Below are 25517 nucleotides of genomic sequence, written 5' to 3'. Positions count from 1 at the left end.
GGATATGTTATAATAATACAATAACCACAATATTGAAAATATATTGCAATGTATACATTCTTACATTATGAAATATTTGAAAGCTCTTCTAATATAGTTTGCGTATCTAAAGTATTAAGATCTATCGAAGCCCGTGTATCCATAATTATTCCAGTCACCTGAAAACAATAATGTTAAAAATGTCATTTATAAAACTTTAGATTTCATTTAATTACCATTTCTTCAAAAAACGCGGTATGATTAGGCTTTTCCGAATATCTCTCGTATTGATCCAGATTATCCTGCAGTTTCAAAGCGAGACTATCATAATTCTGTATTATGATAGCTAGAATCTGCTGTTCCGTTGGCGTTGATAAGCTTTCCTTTGCTAACCATGCAGCTATCTTTGGTGGAAAATGATTTACTATGTCCCTCACGTTGACGAGAGAATTCGTTAATTTAAGTGCGTGTTCCTTGTACTCATAAGATTCACTAGTCGAATATCTAAGTGCTGGAACATTTCCAAATATTTTTTTATCATTTTAAATATTATTATATTGAATTAATTGTTTTAGAAACATAATTATCAATAACTTACCCATGGCATTCAAATTGGTAAAGATGAGCCTCATACGAATAATTTCATAAAATAATTCATCGTAACTATTGGGAGACGATAGGAATGTATCAGCGTACGTAATAAAAAAATTTAAGATGTTCACCACCTATTGAAAGATAACGAAAATATTTTATTTAATTCGATTACACAATGATGAAATATCTCCTTACCTGAATAGCTAAGGGAAATATATTCATTTTCTTAATAAGATGACTTTCGTGTGTTGTTAAAAATTTAAGTAGATTGATTAATGCAGTCCAGAGATCTCGCCACTGATAACCGAGCCTAACACGACATCTTTTTTGGTAGCATAACAGCCTTTGCAGAACACCGATACATTGATGATATAATTCGAGTGGGAATTTCTTCATCATATGTGATGTCACAAATTCGACGAGCAAATCTATAATTAAGAAATGTATATAATAAGTTTTTTTAAAAACACGCAAAAGCACGCAATTTTTGAAATATATATATATTAAAAAAAGATACCAAGTAACGTAGCTGCAAGTGGTTGAGCAGGAGCTGCTTTATCTTGCAACTTTCTGTGATGCATAGGTACTCTATGCAATTGGACTCTGAATGCTAAATTTGCGTCGTGCATCAAACTGTTTGCATACTGGTCTTCCGCGATGCAGCTTAGTATCAAAAAGCACAGCTTTACGTTGTTCATTATAGCTTCCGTTCGAATAACTTGCATGACTATCGAACTGTAACAGGAACATCAATATCTTATAATTGTAACAAATTATAAGCAGCAAATTATTGAATTAAATAACTTTAATGTTAATTTATATTTTCATTTCCTCACCAATACTGCAGAAAAGTTGCTAGTAGATTAAACGGCTGAGCCATTACATCGGGTGGCGAAGCACCAGGAGCTACTGCATTTGGACCTAGAGTATTATTTGGCGAGGGAGGCGCACTGGTATCGCTTTGCGTATAGGCCAAAGTAGTTACAAAATTACGATTTAAGTGTGTAGCCTCATATAAAGCTAAAAGTAAAGCGTTATTCGCGCGGACTTGTTGCGTTTTCGCTTCCTCTTCTCCGACGAACATGCTACCGACTATACTGGTTAACGAAGACAGCCAAGATGCTTGTATTTCTGGACACATATTGCGTTATTATTATTATATTAAAAGATGTTCATCATGTGTCTGTAAATAATTATGCTATTACAATAAACTATTATGTTTCGCGATACCTGCTCTTTGTTGAGCAAATTGCCGGCAAAATTCCGTTAACGAACTCGATATGGCTTGCCCGTATCCATTGAGGGCTAATTCATCGTCCAAAATCGATAATTTGACGATATAGGGATTTGCACTTTCATATTTTCGATAGTTGACTAGAAGTGTTAACAGTAAAACTGCATCATGGCCATGGCGATTTCTAGCAGCAGTATCTCTCAATAACTATAAATAACATAAGTCACTATATTAATATGTAAAAATTCGAATTTTATTTATAGAATCTTATGCAGATATAAAAAGTTAATCTATAAACATCTAACATACTTGAATTAGTGATTCAAAAACACTGTTCAACATCACATATTCCAGTAAAGTATTTTGGCTGATATTGTCCATACCGGTAACTATTATCAACAGTAACTTCAGGCACAAAGCTTTCAAACTATCTGGATATTCACCTGAAAAAAGAATTCTTTCCTGAAAGAAAAATTCTTTTCTCCCATTTGTTTTTACTTTTTCTTCTTAATATATATAGAAAAATATTACTCAAACCATAACATTTATTATTAAACTATTGTCTATGTATTACCTGTTAAAAAATTATTACAATGCTGCATTAACGTAGTCATTCTTTGCTCTGCAGAGTCAAAGCCTACTAGAATATCTATTAAATTAAATCCATAGTCTCCCTGGTTGGCTTTCTTGTACATAGATTGGATGACAGCTGCTAAAGTCTGTAGCGCGTACACTATCCTAAATGGATGTTCATCAACTAACGTATCCACACAATGGCATACTAATGCATTCAAATTTTCTTTGCTGGCATTTAATTGCTCTGATGTCATATGTAGAATCTCATTTTCTATATGAGGTACCTAAAATATCATTTTCATCTATGATTATAAGTGTTGAAAGTATTGAAAAGTAGTTAATTTAAATTTAATTCTGTACATGTATGAAAATACATAAAAATATATCTCTTTAAGTATTTAACAAACCATATTGATTGATCAATAAACAGTGCTTAAACATCCATAAAAATAAATATTATTTCTTATTTTATTGTTAAAAAAGACATGTTCTAAAAAATACATACCATAGGTTTAATAAGAAATAATTCATTCCAGAAATTTGGATGAGCTAGCGTCAAGTCTTCACCTTTAAAGAAACTTTCATAAATTGGTACCAGCTTGCATTTGTGTTGACGTTTGGCACCAGAGCCACTCCTTTTTCTCATAGCCATTGGTATGATAAATTATCTCTCTTTGTTCATATTCAAACTATAGAAAATTGATATTAGCGTATAGTCTTTTCATAAATAATGCAATTGTGATCATCTTAGATTTTAATGAGTTCTCTACGATTAGAGAAAGTACTATACATCTATATATTTAATTCGTCACGACTAAAAAAAAGTATTTTTTGCGTCTTTATTTATTAAAATCTAAAATCTTATTGCATAACATAAATTTAGAATATAATACTATTATATGATCCGTCATGTTACATTTACCTATATCGTGACTAATGTACAATTATAATAATAATAATAATAATATAAAATTCAGTATTAATTCTCACCGAGCTTCTTAAAATGTATATATTACATATATGAATAATTAGAATTCAGTCGGAAGTACCAGCCTTTACATCCGATGTTATCGAATTAAAAAAAAAAAGAAAATAAATTTCTAGGTTATAAGACGACTTGTCAGGGAATGTGCGCCTGCTTCTCTCGATTGTGAAGACCTCATGTGGCGAAAACACGAAATTCCGCATCTAAAATTATCAATGTTAAAAAAGAAATTCTCCATGTTTGTATTAAAACTTTTTTTTTTTATTTTAACATCTTATTTTCACTCTCTATTCTTCTAAATTTGATAAATATATATTTTATTAAAAATTCGTTGTATTATTTATGCGGTTCAAAGATAGAAAGAAGAAATAATATTAGTTTATTACTACAAAGCTTTATTTTGTAAATATTATAATTTTTTTATAAAATTATACAAATATGAGCACCATCTATTCAATTATTCGATCGATCCATTCAATTATTCGATCCATTGGATATAACTTACATTTAACATATTTATTGCATTTTCATTATTATCTAGAGAAAATTTTTTTGTTATAAAAAAAAATAACAAATATTCGAAAAATAATAATCACAACTTTCTAAAAAGATATCTGATATACAATAATAATATCACATTTTTAAGTAAAAAGTGTCAAATTCTTGGCTCTGCAGTAGAGAGTAAATTCAAGCAACAAAAAACAATTAACAATTTGTTTACTGTCTTAAATGAATTTTGATTTTATGATATGCGTTGCAAAGCAACCCTCGAATATTATAGATATTATCGAAAGTTTCCGGTTGCACATTATACGCGGAGTCAACCGCTTTCGCCCAGATTTCGACTTCCTTGGAATTCTTGTCCACGGGAAGTTCCACGTCCCATAACGTCCAACTCCAATATCGACCTTGTTTTGCCTGAAGATCTTCCGTCAAATTTGCTGTATGCCAAGTCTTACCTTCATAATCAAACAGGAAAAGTGACAATAAAAAGCATTTAATAAAAAAAAGTAAAATTTTAGCGTTATTTTTCTTACCTTTATCATTTGTGACATCAATACGGATGATTCTGTGACCACCACCAGACCACGCGTAACCTGAATAAAATGATATTTTATGAACATTTAAGAATTTTTTAAGATACAATATTTATCATTACAATAATAAAAGAAAGATGTTTCATACAATTGTTTCGTTTTCGCTTTTACCTCTCACTTGTATTTTTCCGTTCTTGATTTTAACTATATCCTCGTTTTGTGGATCACATATAGCTGATATTACAGGCATTTCCTGTATCGCGGGCGATTTGCTAAAGTCCACATTGTCCCAATTCGTGCTGGGAGAAAATCCCTTGTAATCGCCCTGTTGCCATTGTGATTGACTCTCCTCCTTTGTTACGCTAATTTTACCTAAATAAATAATTTGATATAAATACAGAATCAATAACTATGCGATCATATAGGGACTCGGAAATTTTTCATACTTAGCCATTTCACATTCCTCGCGCCCACAACACCGGGAACGATAACTCTAATCGGAAATCCATGATCTCTGCTTAATGGTTCGCCATTCATTTCATAAGCTAAAATCACATCTCCTCTTGGATCCATGGCTTTAGATATCGGAATACTTGCACCATACGGCGCACCAGATGGATCTAGATCATATCCCTCAAACTATAAGAGTAAGATAAGAAAATAATTTTTGATCAATATGTTTTTAATGCAGACTAGATTATCTATATGTCGGAGTACCAAAAATTATGTATTTTATTTCCAGTATCAGAATCATATCAAGTATCTTCTATTGATCTTATCAAAAGAAAAGGAAACTTATACAATTAAAATAAAATACTCTTTGCCTTATGTTAGTATTATAAATAGTTAAATTTCTATTTAAAAAAGTACCTGAACATGACTAAACACATCTTCATTGATTCCTAAGTCTTTTAATACGTCGCATAATCGTGCACCCGTCCATGTTGCGTTCCCAACAGCACCCACATTCCAGTTGATGCCTTTTAATTTTTTCACCTATAAATAAATTAACAAGAATCTGTAATTGTTATTTAAGAACTTCGAACAATTTTTTATATAAAACTACCTTTGACATATCTGAACGTCTATTTCCACCACACATTACAGCTGCTGTAATTGTTGTTTTCTTATATTTTTTTATCATCTCAAAATCAAGTGTCTTCTTGGTGGTTCCTTCTATTGCCAATTCTAGTGTATAATCCTTTAAATCTATTTCAGGCACAGGCAAGTGATTTCGTACATAAAAGAAATCACTGAAAAGATCAGATTAGTGCAGTATAAAAAAAAATATATAGAGAAAATTAATTCAGATAATAACTCTTACACTGGTGTAAGAAAACTTTCAACTAATAGTGGAGATGGTGGTTCTGCACAGAAGGGTTTATTTCCATTAATTATTAGAGTCTTATGCCTAATAGGTTCATTAGAATATGGATCATATGGATCGCTCTTGTTGGATTTAGCATCATCTTCTGATATATTTCCAATTCTCATGGATTCTAGCATAGAATATATCTCTGGTGTATTGTGATTTGCGAATATGCGCCAAAATGAGTCGATGGAACCTCCCGCAGCCATCAAGATCTTCGAGGGTCCACCTGGATGCTTGTCAACAAATTCTGTTATATCGTAAACACCTTGACCGAATGTTATCCAAATACGATTCTCTTTGCAATCATGTTTTCCTACTTCTTCCAAGGTATAAGTCTTCAAGTCCTTTCGTAATTGACCACATTGTATATTGTGTGTTGCACTGAGAGCATAAACATTTCTTTTGTATTTGAAAGTGTAATAAGATATACCTAAAGCCGACGCGGCAATGGCAACACACGTTGCATACAACAAAGCAGGATTTTGCGTATTCTTAGATCCTTCATGCTCTTTCTCTGTTGGATACTGCTGGCAGGCATTATAATTTTTTATTATCAGCTGTAGCGATGATATTTGCGACCTGAAATTAATTACAGAATGAAACTAAAATTTTTAAAAAACATCTGTTCACAAAAGTATATTATATAAAAAATAATATTGTGATTCAGAATAGTTAATAACGGTAAAACCAATGTAAATACCTCTGTCTTATCCCCCGAAATATTTTCCAGCGTAAACTCATGATATTTTTTTGCGCAGACAGATTATTTTTTTTATTAATGTTTTGTTGTGACGTCGACGTCAAACCGGTGTCAACCAGTAACCAACGGCCTGACGGCTATGTTCGTAATGGTTCTTGCACACAGAACGCGTCAGTCCACTTATTGGTCGACGCATAATCCACATGAGTTTTATGTATAGAAGCCCTAAGAATTAAAGAGCAATGAAGTAATGATTTTTAATTGATTACCTAAATTCGCCATATGTAATGTACACATCAGACATAATAATAATAAAAACTATAATAATATAATTCTTTCTATTTAATTATATTAAAATAAAAAAAAATATAAAATATACAGTATAAGACTATTTCCACCGATTTTCCTCCTCAGAAATGTGATTTTTCTTCTTAGAATATGTTCTATTGCATATGAAAAATGCATAAATTTATATAAAATTACACGAAAATCGGAGGAGGGAGTGACTGCATATTTACCAAAATATTTTTTAAAACAATCAGTCACGTGGCACCTCTTGATAGCGCATGCGCAAATGCCGACACCTAGTGCTGTTATCCCAAAATTGACAACCATCTGATTGACATCGCGCGTCGTGCGATCGAGGTTGACGAATGAATTTTTCGCGTGTGTGAGATTTTTTTTCAATTTTATAGAAAAATCTCGAATGCATTTGATTGTTCGTTTATCCGCGATGCCGAAATTCGGTGGACTCGCGGCGGGCTCGATCAGGTCGTGAGACAGGTTCTATTTCGATTGATTCTAAATGTTCTAATTCGGCATGGACGAGATTTCGGAGCCCTTTAGGGATGAGACAAATTTTGCCGAAGAGCACGATCGCGCCGATCGTGCCGCTGTCACAAGGCATGATGACCGTCCGCTTGAAGGTACAAATTTAATTCGGAGTAATATGGTATCCTATTTCAGCATCTGTCAGATCGTCGCGAACTGTCACAGCTACATTAAAACTCAATCACTTTTTCCAGATAAACATCAAAATGGCAAAAAAGTTTTTCTATAAGCAAATTCAATTCTTTAGATTTTACTATTATTTATGTATAAAACTTTCTTTAAATTAAATTGTCCTTTTTCTAGTTTCTTATTAAATTATTAATTTGTATGTAATGAACAATAATTCAGAAATAATTAAAGTTTTTTTTCACACTATTACTTTTTATAATAATTATTTGAATATTTTTGTATCAGGAATGGCAGTGGAGGATAATATTTCATCTGTGCAAAATGATCATGGAAATAACATGTTTAAAAAAGAAAGCAGTTTGACATTAAACAAAAATGGTGAAGAATTGGGATTAAATTGTTTAACTGGCAATATCGGTTTATCCATCGCTTTCGAGGAAAATAAGTCCAGTCCTAACATTCCTAATAAAAAACTTCAAACTTGTCAGTTGTCCAGTAGCGAGAGTCGTCTTTCATATGACAGTGAATCTCTTCGCAATTCACTTTCTTATCATATAAGCGTTTCATTACCTGCGATATCGTCCTCAGATTCGTACTTAGTCAGAGATAAAACCAGAGCACTTGAAAACAATGTACATACACAGGCAAATATAGCAGCAAGTTGCACCGAGGAAGAGACGTTGTTTAATCAGTCAAGTGATGAGAAGAAGCCTTCACTTGATTCCATGAACAAAGGAAGTATTCGAGCGTGCGAGAGTAATTCAATTCTGGAAGATGAATGCGAGAGAAATTGCCTTAAGGAACAGATAAACAAAAGCAGTATATCCGAAGTGAAACAATTTTCTGGAGGGGTGATAGATCCACGATTACAGATGGATAATAAAGAGACCTTGAATGAGGGGAGTCAAGCCGAGATAAATGCATGCAAGAAGAATGAGCCGAATTTATCTTCGGCATTAAACATGAATACGCGAGGTTTGGTGTCTCGACCAACACTAGCCGACGATAGTAAACTCGTAAAAATGTCACTTTTGACAAATCCAATGAATATAATGCAGTCAAATGTTCAGCTCCTAAACAAGAGCCGTAATTTTTTAAACTTTATTACAGAGAAGTCGACAAACATTATGGAGAAAGCTTTACTGCCGCAGCATTTGGCAATGAAATACAATCACATATCGAAGTCAGTCGAGACCGACTCCGCGAGATTTTCTACCGGTAACGTGTCTTCCTCCACGAACGCAGCGTCTAAATTGGACGCGGATTCAATAGTAAATCGGAATAATACAAGTACGATAAAACATAATCACGACGAGAGCGAAGATAAATTAGATAACGTAATAAATAACGATAAAAAAATACATCCAGTTGCATGTGTGAAAGAAAATAAAAGGTATGATGAATTTGAACAACAGCTATTACATAATCTTGAGAACGAAGTGGTATCAGGTGGGAAGAAGTGTGCTTTTAAAAACAATGACTTGAATAGATTAGATTATGATGTAATCAATGAACAAGTGAAGGGCGACGTGTCAACGGAAAATAAAAGTTTTTTGCAGACGGAAGAATTATACGATGACACATATAAAAAAGACTCATCTAATATTAGTACTTTAGCAGATTTAGATATTTTGAAATACGGCTCGCTGGAGCATCCGTTGTATTTAGCTCTGTTAGAAGATTATATCACTTTAAAACTGAAACATTCGAAGCTGTTAGAGAAAACGGTCGATTTAGAAAAATCGAATAGATCGAACGGATCGTTTCAAGAAACGGAAGCGCTTGTCTCACAGGTGGAGAATTTGGAGAAAGCTGTGAGTAAATTAACCGCCGACCTGAATGCGTCACTGGACACACAAGAAGCCCTGAAGAAGGAATGTATTTCTGTTAACAAGGAAAAGGAAGATATGGTCATGAAATATGTAACTAGTGAGAAACAATTGATCGACACACAAAGGTATAAGGCTATAAGAAGAATGATCTATAATTTAGCTAAAATATTTTGTAGGCATGTTGATAAGAGTAAACTTTATAAAATTACAAATATTGAAAACAAATGTTGAATAAAAAAAAATAATCAAACGAATTATAGAAAATATTTTCATACTTTTTTGTACGTTGCTTTTTTATATCATGCCTATAACAATTTAAAAGAAAAGATTGCTAGTAATTAGTTAGCTTATTTATGATAAATCAATATATATATATATATATATATATATATATATATATATATATATATATATATATATTAATCGTTTGAGTACCATAGATATTTGTGTAGAAATGAAGCGCGATTGTATTATTTTTTATATTCGTAGGACCTTTTATTCATATTTTATGAGAATGTTACAGTATTTGTAAAAATTACAAATGCAAAAGTTTCGATTTAATAAATCTGAGCGTATTATCAATCGAGTTTATTGAATTGCCGCGATATATAACGAGCAACAGAAACGCGAATCACGTCGCGTGGTATCAAACGATTAAATTGTACCTGTTTTGCTTCATAAAGTTGAATTCAACGTATGTAACAGAGCGAGAGACTGCACGGAACGTCGAATTAAGGAGCTTCTAAAGGACCAGGAGTTACTACAAAATAAGTTGCGTCAAACGCAAGGTGAGCGTGCAAGGATATGTAATATCCTGGATGGGAAATGTCGCGAAGTATCTGATCTTCAGAAAGAGATGGAGAGTTTAAAAGAAGATGTTAAAACGAAAGAGATCAAACTTAAATGGACGCAAAATAAACTCAAAACTGAGATGGAGTCGCAGAAGGATACTCAACAGAAATTAGATAAAGCTTTGGTAAAATAGAATGCAATATAATAATTTTGTCTCTCGTATAACTCAAGTCGCGTGAAAAACAGTAGCTCGAAAGTGTGTTTTGAATTACATGAGTTACTATTCTAATGGAATATCAATACTATTTAGATATATGTTGCAGATGAAAATAAATGATATGAAGGAGGAGTGCGAGCAGATACGCCGCGAAACGCAGGAATCATTTCGTAAATTTCAGCAATCTGAAGAGAATAAAGCCGTGACATTGGATCAACAGCTGAAAGAGCATCAGGCACGTTTGATCCTGGAAAGACACGTTACGGAGGATAAAGAAACGTTGAGACTTCAGTTGCAAAAGGAGCTGGAGACGCTGAAAATTAAGCAGCAAAATTTAACCGAGGAAAATAAGAGGCTTAGCCTAAAACTACAAGAGTCTGAGAAAGCTCGATTGAACAATGAAAATGATTTGAGTGATTTAAAGATCATCGCGGATCAGCGTCAGAAGCAAATTACTGAATTATTAGATAAAGTCTCTCAATTAGAAGCATTAAAATTCCAACTGCAACAGTAAGCGTATCACATTTGACATATTAATAATAAATATTTAACAATTACCTTAGTAATAAAATATTTGTTTCGTTTGCGCAGGAAAGAAGAACATATGGCGTCGATAGAAATGGAATTGCTGCAGTTACGATCGACCAACGAGGAACTGCGATCTGACATGCAGGCATGCCGGCAGAAGGAAGCGGATATGTTGGACTTTACTCAAAAACTGACGGATACGAACGTGCGTCTTCAATCCGAATTCACTGCGATTCAAGGAAAGGCGGATCATCTTGAAGCCGAGCAGGGCCCGCTACATGATTGTATCAGTGAATTGACCAGCAGAATCAAGACTTTGGAAGAAGACTTGAAGCAAGAACGCAAAAAGCGAAGAGAGGAATGTGAGATTCTAGCTAAGCATGTTGCTGAACAGACACAATTCGCGCAGAACTTTGCCCAGAAATTGGAAGAAGCGCAAGGTGAATACACACTATTAAAGAGGAAACACCAAAGTTCTATAAAAGAGTTGACACGAGAATTGCAACAATGTCGTAGAAAATTAGAGATATTTGAAGCTACATCTCCCAGTAATTCATTGGACAATGCATCTAGGACCGGATCTAATACTTCTTTAGCAGGTTTGTTAATTCAACCTTTTATCGATGCTAAATAGTTATTATAAATTTCGATATGGGATTACGACGTTAAAGATGTATATTTCGCACATGTTTTTTTAGGTGATACATCAAATGGTGCCTTATCAGACAACAATGCTAATAGCGATCATACTAATTCTTTAGAATCTAATAAACAAATACTAATGGATCGCATTATACAGTTGCAAGAAATAAATGTAAAAAGGGCGGAAAAGTTAGATTTTTTAGAAGGACATACACAGACATTAGTCGAAGAATTACAGAAGAAAACGAAAATAATACAAAATTATATTTTAAATCAAAGTTTTGGAGCTCTGACATGCAACGAAAGAGATCGATATAAGGTAAGCATTTTTTAAATTATATCTTACCTTGCTATGTAGATAAAAACAAGAACAGATATCTAAATGTTAAGATCACTTTAGATTTAAATTTTTGATGCTTACACGTTTATTTTCTGTATTCAAGCATAGCAAAAGCAGAAGGGATATAGTAAGTGTCAAAAAATAGATTTTCTATAAAATGATGTTTAAAAACATTATATATCAAAAGAAATTATTAATTTATATATGTATTATATTTATTAATTAAATATATTCTAAACAACACACATGTATATATGTATTTGTTGCAGGTAGAGTTGGCACGACATGGAGGTATAATGGCATCTGTTTATAATCACCGAGTTTCGGATGAGAATATGACCTTAGAACTTTCCTTAGAAATAAACCAAAAATTACAAACAGTTCTCGAAGATACATTATTAAAAAACATCATGCTAAAGGTAAATATATCAAATAAATACAAAAGAATTTAAAGATATATTAAATAATGAGCCATTGCATATTAAATTGATGACATTTTTGGAAATTTTATATATTCACTCTGATTTTTACAGGACAATATTAATACATTAGGTAATGAGATAGCAAGATTAACAATGCAGCATCAAAAACATATTGACAATTAATAATTATTACATTGTATAAGTATGTATATAATACATCTATACATAATCTATACATAATCCACATACATAAATTATATATATGTACATTTAAATTATATCATTTTATTTCAAGTTGCATTTCCAATTTATTTGTATTTATGTAAATTTATTTATTATGTCTAGTTAAATAATGCATGTTCGTATATTACACACACACACACACACACACACACACACACACACACACACACACACACACACACACACACACACACACACACACACACACACACACACACACACACACATAGTATATGTTGCAAGAGTGAAACATATTTATTATGTTTCAATGCTTCGAAATAGACTCAGATAAACAAAATTATATTTAAACGTTACAATATGTATTATAAAATTATATTAAGAAAATGACACGACGTGTTTCATTTAATCAAAACTAAAAGCGATTCCTCATGTAACATTACAAAGAAAATTTTATTAAATTCAAAAATTAAATTAAATTTAATTTTTGAAAACATGGCCTGTTTAAAAAGATCGTCGAATTATGCAATGATAATTCAAGCACGCAATGTCGTTTGAAAATAATATTTAGGAAATATTGGAAATATTTCCTTCGAGCTTTAAAAAGACAAATTATGATAAACTATCAATGTAATAATTTATATTAATTTATATTAATTAGATATTTAAATTTCTACTTACTAAAAATTTTTGCTTACTTTAAGTCAGAGAATGAATAATAAGTAGGCATTTTGATGAAACGAAAGACAACGCTATAAATCTGGTAAATAAAAGTTTATTTTGCAAGTTCAACTAGATTGTTTTAATTTCTAAAGTACTTATACCTAGAGGCACTAGTCAAGCTTAACATCTAATCGACTACAAATTCATATTACACTCGACAGTTAATACTTGATTTATGCTCAGGATCTCGATCATAGTATATACTTGAGCGTATAATAAAGAATTGTAATCGAAGTAAAATTGGCTAAATCTAGCGATTAATATCTCTAAAATTTACTCTGAGTCATTTACTTTGGATCGTGTGTTTCTTTTTTTTCTTCGTCTTTTAAAGATGAGCTATCATTACTGTGATATTCTAATCGTATTCTATTATATCGTATCGTATTGCACGGTGCGATAATAAAATGTGATTGCATTTCATACTTAAAATACTCGTAAACTCACGACACGTGATGGAAGAAGAGATAAAGGAAATAAATATATATATATGTAGTTTTACCCTAACAAGATTATTATTACTCGATGAAGTACGCTATAAAATTGGACTCGGTCTTCGTATTGCATATTTAACGGTAAAATATTATTTGCCTTTCGATAGCAGTTTCAATATTTAAAAATTATCCATAACAGTTAAAATTACGTTTCGTTTCTCTTTTCAAATATAATCGATAACGTCGTTAAAGTGCTACAAATATCAATACTGACACCTAATAACGACCGCAATAATGGTGTATGAGAATGCTGAATTCAATGCTTATGTTACTTTAAGTATCATATGTGATAAAGAAAATTGCTATAAAATAATAGATTACTGCCTGTTCAGAATTATGTCACATACGATTTTCTTATATAGTATATATTGCAGTGTTCTCAAACTTTAAATCACGCTTAAAATTCGTAAATACACTTTTCTTTTGTGCAAACGATAACTCACAAGTGAGAACTCGGATAGATTAGAAGAAAACTCTTTTTCCGTTTTCACGGATCGTGTGATTATGATACATTTTTTTTTTATATTTTCTTATCCTTCTTGTTCTAAATAAGCATTATAAATGCACGAAGATATAAAAAAATTGTATTTTCTATTTCTTTTTTTACTTTATGTGCAATCCTTTCGAAAAAAATAATTCATTTTTCGCTAGTGTCAAAGATACTTCCAAATCTCTATTTATTCTCCAAAATTTCTTGTAATTCTATCTGCGTACTTCTAATAAAAAAAATATTCCTAAGATAAAGAATATTAAAGGATATCATGATTAATAGAATATATTAAAAAATATTTAAAAAATATAAGTCATGAGATAAACGAGCAATTACATCAGAATCCGTTTACAACAAACATCTCTTCGCATCTTCTTTTGTTGAATGAGGCGCAAGGAAATAGAGAATAAAAGAAATAATATTGTTCATATCTCGTGAATACATTTTCAAAAAAATAATAAATTAAGACAAACAAATTCTTACAATTCGAAAAATATTTTGTAGGTCAGACAGTAATCTTAATGTACCGGGTAAAAAATCAGAATAGCTTTCTTAAATTTTATAACATAACTATAGCGCATTTACAAGCAGCAAATTATATTTATGCGAATATATATATATATATATGGCAAAGGAAAACATCGTACTGTCCACAAAATGTTATATTGGTTTTTATTTTTTATATATAGAGTATCCTCTCCAATATACACGCATGTAATGTATGTGTATATAATATATATTTTTTTCAAGAAATATATATGAGTATGTATATCGATTTGAGTTATATGTATATTGCAGGATATTCTGTATATGAAGAATCAAAAGTGACGTGGTATTGACGAGCGCAGCATTCTCTTTTACAGACAGTACGACGATATTTATCCACGCGTAAACATCTCGCGTATTACATAAAATCATTTCCTATTGAAAACCTAATTATGTTGTTCTTTCGACGAAGTATACCTATCAGAAAACAGGCGAGAAGACAAAGTAAAATTCTTTGAGCTGTTACTGCGTATTGCGCTTGGCACAAATACACGATTGGTATCACATATTGACTGTACACTAGCCAAACACTTTGTCGCCGCACGCAAAACTGGAAAAATCATCGAATATATCTCATTTATAGAAAACAAGCTGTTTCCCGGACGTAATATTTTGGACAATCTGACCGTGGGAATCCTAAATACATCAGCTTATTGCATTGAAAAACACACACAAAAAAAAAATAACCGTTCCATATTCGTTTAATTGTTTGCGTGTGCGACATATGCTTAATTTAAAATTCATTCTCTTCCTCTCTAATACATAACACTCTTCTTAGAAAATTATATTTATCTAAAATAACATTTCGTTTCATAATGATCGGCCTTATGTGTGGAATTCTAAAAGGAAAAATATTTTTGGTATTACGCATTACGTTAAATCATAATTAAATGAGTTCTTTATGCAAAACTGGACCAGCACGGGCAGTGTGTCACTACGGCAGAATTGCATTAATCATAATACTGGCACAGTGAGGCAATGACCTTAGGATTCTCTCTAAATATGCTACATGGATACTTACTAACATATTTATCTGGAAAATTATGCAACTGTTCATGTCGCGTAAGTTATTATCGTACTCTTCCTATATTCCCATTTTCATTTAACTCTTATATTTAAATATTAGTAAAGTAATAACCAACCGCTACGTTAAATTAGCTGCGGACAGTTGCGGGCTTGATATACATATATGTATAAAAGAAAAAGTCTTAGTTTATATTAGATAAAATTCTGTCAGTATTTATAAAAAAGAAATATACGTGCTCTAAAACAATGATCTTTCATTATTCATTGTATAATGGTTTTCTACCTTTCTGCTTTCTGCATGAATCGACTATAAGACTAATTTTTGTGATCTTGGACCCTGCTGCTCGCGGAAAATACGATGCGATGATGTAAAAGAGTATATGTTGTTTTAAAGCGTATGCTCTTTATAACTTTATTAAGTGTTCTCTCAAAGTGTTTTCTTTTATTAAATGCAAAGGAAACGATTAATTCTTGTCTTGCAATCACTGTTTTCGAACATGCACTTTTTTTATATATCTGAATAAAAATTTATCTAACATATATAAACTAAGATTGTAGACTTTGCAACGAAATATATGAAATATCTGTTATCTGAGTATCCTGTTATTAAAATACATACGATTCGTTCTTAATTTGTTTCTGTTAAGATTTCTGTATAATATTCAAACAATAAAAATCTTCGCTATAAAAGATGGGTAACAAAGATTTTCAGATATAATCTTGTTTCTAATAAGAGTAATGAATAAACGAAACTACCATAGATTGCTATTGTAATGGAAAATTGTAATTATCATGCAAACGTTTGTGAGAAATTCTGTCCTGCCTTTTCCGTTAAACTTTTGCGACGAAGTTGGTATCTTTTACGATTAAGATCCATTTGTCAGATCTGAATCCAATCACAGCCGTAGAAGATGCAAAGTGTCGCAACTTAATTCGTTGCTATATCTAATGTCCTACAAAAAGATCCCAGATAGCATTTTGTTAACTCATAGAAGATAACAAGATTCCAGATAGCATTTTGTTAACTCATAGAAGATAACAAGATTCCAAGTCTCAAATTCCTCGAGATAGAAATACGCCAAGATCATGATCGACGCCGCTAACATGCACAGTTACACGAGGATATGTCATTGTGTATGATACATGATGTTCATGTCACGCGTGCATAGAAGATGTGTGTTAGATACATTACATCGAGCGACAAGCTTTACTGAGAAAAAAAAAAAAAAGAAATAGCGATTATCTGTAAAACTTTCTGACATAGAATGTTATCTGGGGACATCGTAGGTACAATGCATTCGTATACAAGACACTAATGTTTGCCTCTTAAAATTATTTCGATTTCAAAATTATTCGAAATTGTGATTGGAGATAGCCTAGGATTATGTAAACAGATCACGCGAATGGACAAATAAGAGTAAAGTGCAGGAATGTCTATAGCATGACAAAAATTATTTTGCACAAAGAAAAGATCATCTGTACAGGTTCACCAAACGTGATCTTTAATCACTTTGTGCAATAGAGAATTGGAAAGATTTCTGTAAGCAATTCTGTTACCACTGAGCCACGCTATTACTAAGAAATTCCATATGGATATGTGCTGAATTGATCTTTCGTCAACAACTATTGCTATTAACACGTCAAAATAATATAAGCTTGAAAGTTTTGATGCAAATTTTTTTTTTCTATCAACTACACCGTACACAACGAAATGATTAATAATTATCGATAATTCGTAATACACTGTGTGAACACGGTAAATATACTGAGATCATAAGGCGCAAAAGAATACATGCGCGAGATCCTACGATTTATGCTTTACTGATACCAAATTCTGCCATATTATGACACGCCGAACGAGCGATCTATTTTGCACTAGGAACTGCGTATTTCATGACAGAATTCTTTGTATTGTTTTTTGCTGCAATATTGTTAGTCTGATTTAGTCAGATATCGATTTCAAACATGTCTTGCTCGATTGGCTTTTTCACCCAACTTCCAAGCCGTGCTTTCACGAAAGCATCCTTCAATTTTTCCTTGGCAATCTATTCAAGAAAAAAAAAAAATGAATCGAGATACGGTGTATAATAAAGCATTAATCAATATGTTGCATGTACTGTTGTTATTCGCACGAGACGTAATCACTTACCGAGTAATCTTTTACTGAGGATTTTGCATCGAAATAATGGCGACAACGATTCTCGTCAATAGGTTCGATGGTTGGAAGTTTACCTAAAAGATTAAAGAACCGCCTAAAGAACGCTTGTTTAGATATTCTGGAAGGTTTCCCTAGTTCATCCTTGCCAGTTGTGCAATTTATAACTTCGGCTTCGCTTTGGCCTATATGATAAAAAAAAAAATTATTAAAATATCTTGCAAAATTTGTAAAAAATTAAAAATATGTAAAAGATTACAGACCAACTGTCCAATTGACACTGTAATTAGGCGCTTTCCCTGGTTGTCTGACTTCAGAAGATGTAATCAGACTCATTTTCGGCTTATTAAGTTTATACGGCGGTGGTAACCCCTCAATAGTCAACTCGATACGACCGCAAACAGCTCTATACATATGACTCGGATTCAAGAGACTACCAAGGACAATGCTGTGGAAGTAAATTGGCTCGATGAAGTGGCTTAAGAGTGCGCCCTGCACGCCAAGTACGTTCCATCGAGCTATTTTGTCCGAACACGACATCGTCAGCAGTCTTTGACCCTTTAAATTGGACTTTAAATAAATATAATAAAAAGTAGTCGGTGCAATCTTCCCTTTCTTAACAATAAATTATTTCATTTGTCTTTGACGCAAATACTATATGACACATACCATTAGTACACCATCCCAAGTTTGAATACCCTCGTTACTCTTTACAGGAATAGTTCCTTCGCCGGACTCTATCTTCGTACGTAATTGACCTCTAGCTCGTCTGTTGGGATGCTTATCTATGGATTCATTTTCTTCGTGAGGCGAGAAAATTCTCGCATCACCACAGGGAGCAGTATTTATATATAAATGAAATTGAATTCCTGGCTTTAATTTGAATCCTTTTTCAGTTTGCTCGAGAATAGATTCTGCACCTTTCTCCTCGAGATATAATTCTAATTGTTTGTAGAGATATTCGCAGAGACACCGTCGTGCTACTACTTCCGCGTGGCAATCATTTACAGCACCACCACTAACACTCAAATGCTCGCCCGAAACACATTTCGTACCTTTTATACAGAAAGAGTACTTGAATATAGACATCTCTTTAGAAGAATAATTCAAAGCACTTTATTACTGAAAATTTTGATTCAAATATTATGAAGTAAGTTTATGCCTTACCGGTAGTAACGCATATCAGTTCCGCGTCTTGCCCTTTCGTCTGTACGACACCGGCCAGGACCTTACGTCGCGCGTGTTGAGGTTTGCCTTGAATAAGTTCACCAAATTTCTGATTCACCATCCTGCCAATGTTGTCAGCTTGCATTTGCGGTAAGGACATCTGTCCTTGCCAAAGTGGAGAATTAGGGAAGTTGGGCGAGCGAATGGGAAGTGGTAAAGAAAACGAAGAACTGTGGACGTTTCGCAATTTAGCTAAGGCGGCTTTACTCGCCGCGGCTTTTGCTAATTTCTTACTCGGGCCCGTTCCCTCGAATGTCTCGCCATCGATAGTTACCGATATCGTAAACCTTGCGTAACTCTCTCCATTATCGGATATACAGTTATATATGACACCCGGATATAATTCATTAATCAATGCTACTGGACCTTTATCTAAGAATTTATTAGTATTCTTTGGCTCTTGTGTTGTTTTAAATGCATTGACAAGATGATTATCACGTTCTGTTACGTCACTTGTAAAATCTGGCTCAAGAGGCACAACAGGCTGGCAAGTATTGATAGCTTGGTGAACCTCAGGTGTATTTCTAAATTGAATGATGTTTCGCAACGCGAGTTCAGCAGCTGCATGCTTCGCCATCTTTTTGGTACGTCCTTTTCCTTCGTACGTCTGTCCATCGATTTGCACAGCGATTGTGAATATTGGAGCATGAGTAGGTCCAGTCTGCCCGACTACTTTGTATGTAGCTCCGGTTTTTAGCTCGTTCAACGCACATACTGCATTCTTCGGTTGTGGATTTTTATGACGTTTCTTCGCGCTGGTAATATCTGTGATATATAATGTGTGAATAATAAATTAAAATTTGCTACTTCTGTGTTATCAAATTGATATTAAACATTAAATAACCATTCATTACTCACTTTCTAAATCTGCATCTGCAGTCCTCTTTAGAACAGATTTTGGCAAATTTCCTTGCCTCATCTGTAAGATAAATTTATCAAATAACAATTGCAATTGACGGGTCATTTCATTAAGCAGATCACTTTTAAAAATTCTATATTTCTTATGTTATTTCATAGCAAAAGCATAAAAAAAAAAAGGAGAAATCAAAAGCATAAAAGACACTTGTAACTTTTTATTATTAAAACTTTTAAAATATCAATTTTGTAAAACTCAACTATCGTTAAGCAAACAGATCTTACTAGAAAAGGAAAAGAGAAACTGCCTTGGAATTTTTTCCCAATAAGCTGGAAAAAGGTTTAGTGAAATAATGAATAATCCAAGATAATTATATCATTGTAGAAATCTTTGGAATCCGTAACTAATCTATCCATAGCTTATCAAGAATTCAGTATTCATATTTTAGGTTTTCAGGTATATCTAACATTCTATTATTTCAGGTATATCTGGCATTCTATTATCTTTTTTCATTTTTCTTCACTAAACAATAGGGAACCTACAGAGGCTTCTTGAGACGCAATATTTTTTATCTCAAGGCATCCTCTGTATATAAATCTTTATCTTCCGAAATATTCACAAATTAAAGTTGACTTAGGTTGTTCGAGAGATTAGTCGAAATCTTTTCATGAATTCAAGCTAAAACTATGCAGATACTAAATTTTTTATTAAAAATCACTACATTAAAAATCCATGATTTACCGACAAAATGTAATTTAAATATTAAATTTGAATTGTGGGAACAATTTAAATTAACACAATATAATAATAATTTCCACTTAGATTTCATCATAGATGTCGTTTAAACGTTATTATAATGAGATAATGAGATTAATCTTTCATTCTCAACTGTCAGATTTCGACTTTTCCTTGAAAACGAAGCAGGTGTTCGTTTCAACAGATGAAAAGGTGGCATTTGTTTCTATACAAGAATTATTGAATTCGCGTTTGACTTACCTGCGCCGCGTGGCCGCTCGGCGAGTTCTCCGATAGCGTGTTACCGTTAGCGGGAGTCATGGACGCAGCATATTCTGCAAGGAAAAAAGAAAGAAAAACCCCCGAAATATAGACGTATAAACACACACGGGATACATCGCGAGTGCATCGTGGGGAAAATCAATAGAGCCATTTCGTACTTGTCTGATCCGATTGTTGGTTGTTATTTAACAATGCCAGTCCGTTTGACATGGTGCACTCCTCGCCGATCTCCTAGGACCGAGGAGTCGGGGGGGGGAGGGGGGGAGGGGAGGAGAAAGACCCTAGCGGGTGTACACACGGGGGTACGATCGGCGGGCAGACGGGTGTGCGTTGCGCGACGTCGTTTCGACGACCAAGGCTTCGCAGCCTCCGGTTATTCTGGCATCCCGAAAATCCGCAGCGCCATTGCTGTTTTTTTTCGCATAATCGACCTAACCTGATCCCCCAGAGAGGTGGCCCGAAGGCGATCACCTTATCGTCGTCCTCGAGAGTCGCGGCTGGCTTCGCCTTCGCCTCGCGGGCTAACCTTATAAATCGTGCGTTTTCTCTCTTTCTCTCTCTCTCTCTCTCTCTCTCAGCACGTTCCGTCTCAGGGCGAGCAAAACGAAACACGTATCTGCGCGAGTACAACGCGACGTGTGAGCCCTTGCGTTTAGCCCCTCGAAATATATATTCACTCGCATCCACCTATGTCGCTCGCATCGGTGACGTTTTTAGGGCGCTGTGAGCGGCGTCCTCGTGTGCTATGACTGGACGCTGCGTCGGAATGGGATGGAAGGTGGGGACGGGTATGGAGATATACGGATTGAGTTTCTCCCTGGAAAGATAATTCTTAAAAGATAAAGGAAATTTAGAGGAAAAAGAGAAAAGATACAAAAGATCGACAAAAAGTCATTTCGAGAAGAGATTTGAGATTTCACGCTTCGACCGTGTTCTCGATCGCGTTCCGATGTTTTTATGTGCAACATGACCAATTCTCGGAAAAACATGTGCGACTGACCATTTTCGATTTCCTTAAGTATGTTGGAAGAACAATCCGATTTCCGTTTCCGATTTCACACGAGGCTTTAGATATTTCGATTTCTACGGAGAAATAAATACAAAAGCATCCATTTGGTGAGGAGAATCGAGAGAGAGAATTTCCCGTCTTTCTCTTCCGGAACATTCAATCCGAAATTGCAATTATTCCGAAGATATTTTTGAAATTTGTATATCTTTTGTTAAAAGATTTTCTTACGCATTTGCATACGTATTGCAGTTTCTTATAACATAAATTTCAACAGCTATAAAATCCTAAATTAATAAAGTTCCGAGATTAAAATACCCAACAAAAAATTTTCCTTATATAATATAAATGTGACGTAATTACGTATAGAACATGTCCATAAACAAAAACATAATTTACATATAATTATACATAATTATATATTTTTATATGGACACATCTGATACATGACACTTCATATATACATATATCTAATTATATATGGAAAATCTTTTACCAGATACTCTCTCCTACATTCCAAGGTGGCGAAGCGAAATTCTACCTAAAGCGGAAAACTATTTCTTCTCGTCTGCCTCCTATACAGACATTGTAACGTATTAATTATCTCGCTTATTACCAAGCGGAGGATCTTTCTCTTTCTACCTACCAGCCATATCTTCGCACTTCCTCACTATAGCTTCAACATAGGCGGCGTCGCGCATCCCGCGCCGCGTGATCTCGTTGTATATGATAGCGAAGATGTCCGGATCGTCGGCAAACAGACTGTAGTTGAAACACTTGACAATCATCCTTAGGCTCATATGATTGATCAAAAATTGCAACTTCTGCAGTAGACCCCTGCGCGGTAAACTGGCCAAATTGGCTCGCCACCTGACGTTGCACACGCGGTGAAGATGAGCAGAACGCTGCGCTATCATCCGGGTTATCGTGATCACGATCTCATAGAGATCCTTCCATTGTACGTACATCTTATATCTCATAAATAAATACACACACACACATACACACACACACACGCAAGATAAATCCGCCTCTATATCGGGGCGAGGCGGAGGCGAAAAACGGAAACAAAGAAATCTCAACACACGCGGAATCCAAACGCTTCACTTTCACTGATACTTACGGATACTTAATAAATAACGCGGGTATCTCAGTATCTTACATTTCCTTTAAAAACGTTTCTCGCGCGATAACGATAACGGCAAATTGATACGATTCGGTATCATCCGCGATGTGTCCGGGATATACAAGAAAAAAAAAGGGAGGGGGGGGGAAGAAATCACATCAATTTGCCGCTATTGTTACGGCAAAACAACTCTCTATGGCTCTTAGATCGACACCGTTCACATATCTTCTCCATACGTTCATCCGCGAGCGATAATCCACGACGCGTTCCGCCCGAGGAGGGCAAATCCCGACAAATCCCGTATGCGATGTAAACATCATATATACGTATATATCCTTTATTTCTAAACATTACGCTTCAATAGCGGTCTTACCGTACGTCAGGGGTGTATATAGGTTGAGAGGAACGAATTTTTGGCGCCTATATGCTCGGCCTCGTCGCCTTCTTTGGCTCCTCATGTCGAATAGATACTATTTGGAATTTAAAAAGAAATCTCGTGACTGCATTCTCGGTATAGATCCCGATATATGAGTGGAGAGTTCCGTAGAACAAATATCCTCCTATAGGCGCAGCATCTAAGCTATTGGCTAAAAAAGAAAAGAGAAGGGGAGTTTCTTCAAAAGTGCATTTTGGGTAAAAGTATACAACAGTACAGCCGATATTCGTAGTCTTTAAGATTATTTTAAATATGGCTATCTTATTGGTTAAATATATAATTGGTTAAAAATATAATCTCAAGACAAATGTAAGTTAAATGTAGGAGTCGATTATATGAATGTCGGATTATGAAAATCTCCTTCTAGTACTCTCTACTTTAGAAATAGTTACTATATTCGAGCAAATGATTCAAACAGTTATTTTTTATGAATAAACTTTCTTGTAATTACGATTTTGAATTTTCTAGTCAATAGGAATTAATGAAATAGTAGGTTTAGGCTCCAAGTTTTATCATTTATTTTTCAAGATCACTGATATTTATTTATCTCTAGATACAAAATACAAATGGATTTTAATATTTTATTTATTTTTAGTTAAAAATAAATATCACAAAAAAAATTACACTAGATATATTTTTTTCTACTAGAGTGTATAACTATTTCAAAAGATCAATGAAAATTATCTACAAGAGATAAATCACGAATTATGAACATCCTTTAACATTCTTCAACATAAATAATGATAAAATATATAAATACAATATATGGCGAACAAGTTTTGTGCCACCATTGCTCCGTAAAAATGGCGAGGAAATGTTATCTCTTTCTCATTCTTTCATTCTCGCGTTCACGCTTCTCTCGCATTCACGCCTGCGCAATGATGTGCGAAATGTCGCACGGCATTATACTTAACGATTTCAATTTTATCTCTCTATTTATAATGAAAAAATACATATATATAATTATATAGACAAACAAAATTTTATCTTTATCTTTCTTACTCCTCTGTATCAGCTGTTTGATAATGAATTTTGATAATGAATTTTTTAAGAAATTTTAATACGTTCTAATACGTTTCTAATACAATTATAAAGAAAAAAATAAGTCTATTCCTTTTTTTCAAAAATATAATCACTAATAGGAAATCATAAACAATTTTTGCTCGTATCTCACACACACACACACACACACACACACACACACACACACATCATACACATCATATAGGATTTAAATTGTCTTAAGGGTCGGACCACTGCTCCATGACGCATAATGCATAACAAGAAAATGGACCAATTAGAGTCTTTATTTCCATTGATGTGGAAATTTTCCCATAGAAAAACCCTAGGCTTCAAATGAACATTTCTAGAATTAATAAAGCAGAAAAAAAGGAAAAATGGAACTTACTTTCCGGAAGTGAATTCCGAGTGATCTACGTATTTTTCGTTTATGCGTATTTAGCCAAATAAAAAATTCATCAAGGATATTTGTGTTACACTAAGGGCTTCTATACATAAAGCTATTCAATTAACGAAATTAAATAAAGATATTTCGACTGATGAAATATCGAATATTACATTTGCTATATTTCTTAACAGAATGTTTATTGAATTTTGTATTGATTAAAATGCTGATATCACAATTTCGCACTTCATGTATTTTCATGCGTAAGGACCTACACACTTCTGCATAACGCATAATACATAACGCATAAGAAAATGAACCAATCATAGTCCTCCATTTCTATCCCTCCCCCACAATGAAAATGAAAGATTCTGATTGGTTCATTTTCTTATACATTATGCATTATGCATTATGCAGAAATGTGCTCCTGTCCTAATAATCTTTAAAGTGCATCGATATAGGATAGTGCAGGCAACCAAATTTATTTTTTATTTTATAGAGAAATCATGGTATCACTGATATCAAAGGATATTCAAAATAATAAACACGCGACAAACACATTTTTATATTGACAATGTTATTTTTAAAAATATTTAACTTTA

The 25517-nt window shown here is 33.5% G+C and overlaps 4 protein-coding genes across 8 annotated transcripts; 1 reads left to right on the top strand and 3 right to left on the bottom strand.

Moving 5' to 3' along the window:
• Positions 1-25: 25 nt before the first annotated feature.
• On the bottom strand, positions 26-3543 carry LOC105432057 (armadillo-like helical domain-containing protein 3). The gene is made up of 11 exons (XM_011646660.3): positions 3374-3543; positions 2889-3072; positions 2382-2667; positions 2117-2250; positions 1804-2014; positions 1410-1704; positions 1091-1308; positions 769-1001; positions 578-704; positions 216-490; positions 26-158 (listed from the first exon to the last, which is right to left on the bottom strand). The coding sequence occupies exons 2-11, from the start codon at positions 3033-3035 to the stop codon at positions 66-68; spliced, it is 2019 nt and encodes a 672-aa protein (XP_011644962.2). The 5' UTR covers positions 3036-3072; positions 3374-3543; the 3' UTR covers positions 26-65.
• A 199-nt stretch (positions 3544-3742) lies between these two features.
• On the bottom strand, positions 3743-6636 carry shop (sulfite oxidase). Its single transcript, XM_011646661.3, has 8 exons — positions 6478-6636; positions 5730-6356; positions 5472-5658; positions 5276-5401; positions 4852-5044; positions 4577-4777; positions 4406-4465; positions 3743-4327 (listed from the first exon to the last, which is right to left on the bottom strand). The coding sequence occupies exons 1-8, from the start codon at positions 6516-6518 to the stop codon at positions 4086-4088; spliced, it is 1677 nt and encodes a 558-aa protein (XP_011644963.2). The 5' UTR covers positions 6519-6636; the 3' UTR covers positions 3743-4085.
• Positions 6637-7054: 418 nt separating this feature from the next.
• Golgin104 (coiled-coil domain-containing protein 186) lies at positions 7055-12504 on the top strand. Of its 2 annotated transcripts, XM_011646662.3 has the most exons (9): positions 7055-7403; positions 7723-9394; positions 9975-10245; positions 10385-10788; positions 10870-11405; positions 11505-11767; positions 11892-11915; positions 12058-12207; positions 12322-12504. In XM_011646662.3, exons 1-9 carry the CDS (start codon positions 7298-7300, stop codon positions 12391-12393), a joined length of 3498 nt encoding a protein of 1165 aa, XP_011644964.2. In that variant the 5' UTR covers positions 7055-7297; the 3' UTR covers positions 12394-12504. The 2 variants fall into 2 exon arrangements, with proteins under 2 accessions (XP_011644964.2, XP_011644965.2); XM_011646663.3 differs by lacking the exon at positions 11892-11915.
• A 2030-nt stretch (positions 12505-14534) lies between these two features.
• Adar (adenosine deaminase acting on RNA) lies at positions 14535-23302 on the bottom strand. 4 transcript variants are annotated; one of them, XM_011646664.3, is made up of 8 exons: positions 22595-23302; positions 20922-20995; positions 19928-19988; positions 19010-19834; positions 18512-18897; positions 18106-18412; positions 17837-18027; positions 14535-17732 (listed from the first exon to the last, which is right to left on the bottom strand). In XM_011646664.3, the coding sequence occupies exons 1-8, from the start codon at positions 22926-22928 to the stop codon at positions 17634-17636; spliced, it is 2277 nt and encodes a 758-aa protein (XP_011644966.2). In that variant the 5' UTR covers positions 22929-23302; the 3' UTR covers positions 14535-17633. The 4 variants fall into 4 exon arrangements, with proteins under 4 accessions (XP_011644966.2, XP_011644967.2, XP_011644969.2 ...); XM_011646665.3 differs by having other exon boundaries at positions 18106-18400; positions 22595-22978; XM_011646667.3 differs by lacking the exon at positions 22595-23302 and adding an exon at positions 21101-21643.
• Between the last annotated feature and the right edge of the window lie 2215 nt (positions 23303-25517).

Source organism: Pogonomyrmex barbatus, unplaced genomic scaffold, assembly GCF_055798465.1.
Source record: "Pogonomyrmex barbatus isolate J1 unplaced genomic scaffold, ASM5579846v1 scaffold17, whole genome shotgun sequence".
NCBI classification, from domain to species: domain Eukaryota; kingdom Metazoa; phylum Arthropoda; class Insecta; order Hymenoptera; family Formicidae; genus Pogonomyrmex; species Pogonomyrmex barbatus.
The sequence above is the reverse complement of the archived record's forward strand: the minus strand, read 5'-3'. Positions and strand labels throughout refer to the sequence as shown.

Excerpts from the sequence above, each read along its gene's own strand:
- LOC105432057 (XM_011646660.3), bottom strand. The coding sequence starts at position 3,035 with ATGGCTATGAGAAAAAGGAGTGGCTCTGGTGCCAAACGTCAACACAAA. Across the intron at positions 2,251-2,381 it reads TTGTAATAATTTTTTAACAG|GTGAATATCCAGATAGTTTG; the intron begins GTAATACATAGA and ends TTCTTTTTTCAG. Across the intron at positions 1,309-1,409 it reads GCAACTTTTCTGCAGTATTG|TTCGATAGTCATGCAAGTTA; the intron begins GTGAGGAAATGA and ends TTCCTGTTACAG.
- shop (XM_011646661.3), bottom strand. The coding sequence starts at position 6,518 with ATGAGTTTACGCTGGAAAATATTTCGGGGGATAAGACAGAG. Across the intron at positions 5,659-5,729 it reads GAAAGTTTTCTTACACCAGT|TGATTTCTTTTATGTACGAA; the intron begins GTAAGAGTTATT and ends TGATCTTTTCAG. Across the intron at positions 4,328-4,405 it reads TGATGTCACAAATGATAAAG|GTAAGACTTGGCATACAGCA; the intron begins GTAAGAAAAATA and ends TTGATTATGAAG.
- Golgin104 (XM_011646662.3), top strand. The coding sequence starts at position 7,298 with ATGGACGAGATTTCGGAGCCCTTTAGGGATGAGACAAATTTTGCCGAA. Across the intron at positions 9,395-9,974 it reads CAATTGATCGACACACAAAG|AGCGAGAGACTGCACGGAAC; the intron begins GTATAAGGCTAT and ends CGTATGTAACAG. Across the intron at positions 11,768-11,891 it reads ACGAAAGAGATCGATATAAG|CATAGCAAAAGCAGAAGGGA; the intron begins GTAAGCATTTTT and ends TCTGTATTCAAG.
- Adar (XM_011646664.3), bottom strand. The coding sequence starts at position 22,928 with ATGAGATATAAGATGTACGTACAATGGAAGGATCTCTATGAGATCGTG. Across the intron at positions 18,898-19,009 it reads ACTGATATGCGTTACTACCG|GTACGAAATGTGTTTCGGGC; the intron begins GTAAGGCATAAA and ends TCTGTATAAAAG. Across the intron at positions 18,413-18,511 it reads CTTGGGATGGTGTACTAATG|TCCAATTTAAAGGGTCAAAG; the intron begins GTATGTGTCATA and ends ATTTATTTAAAG.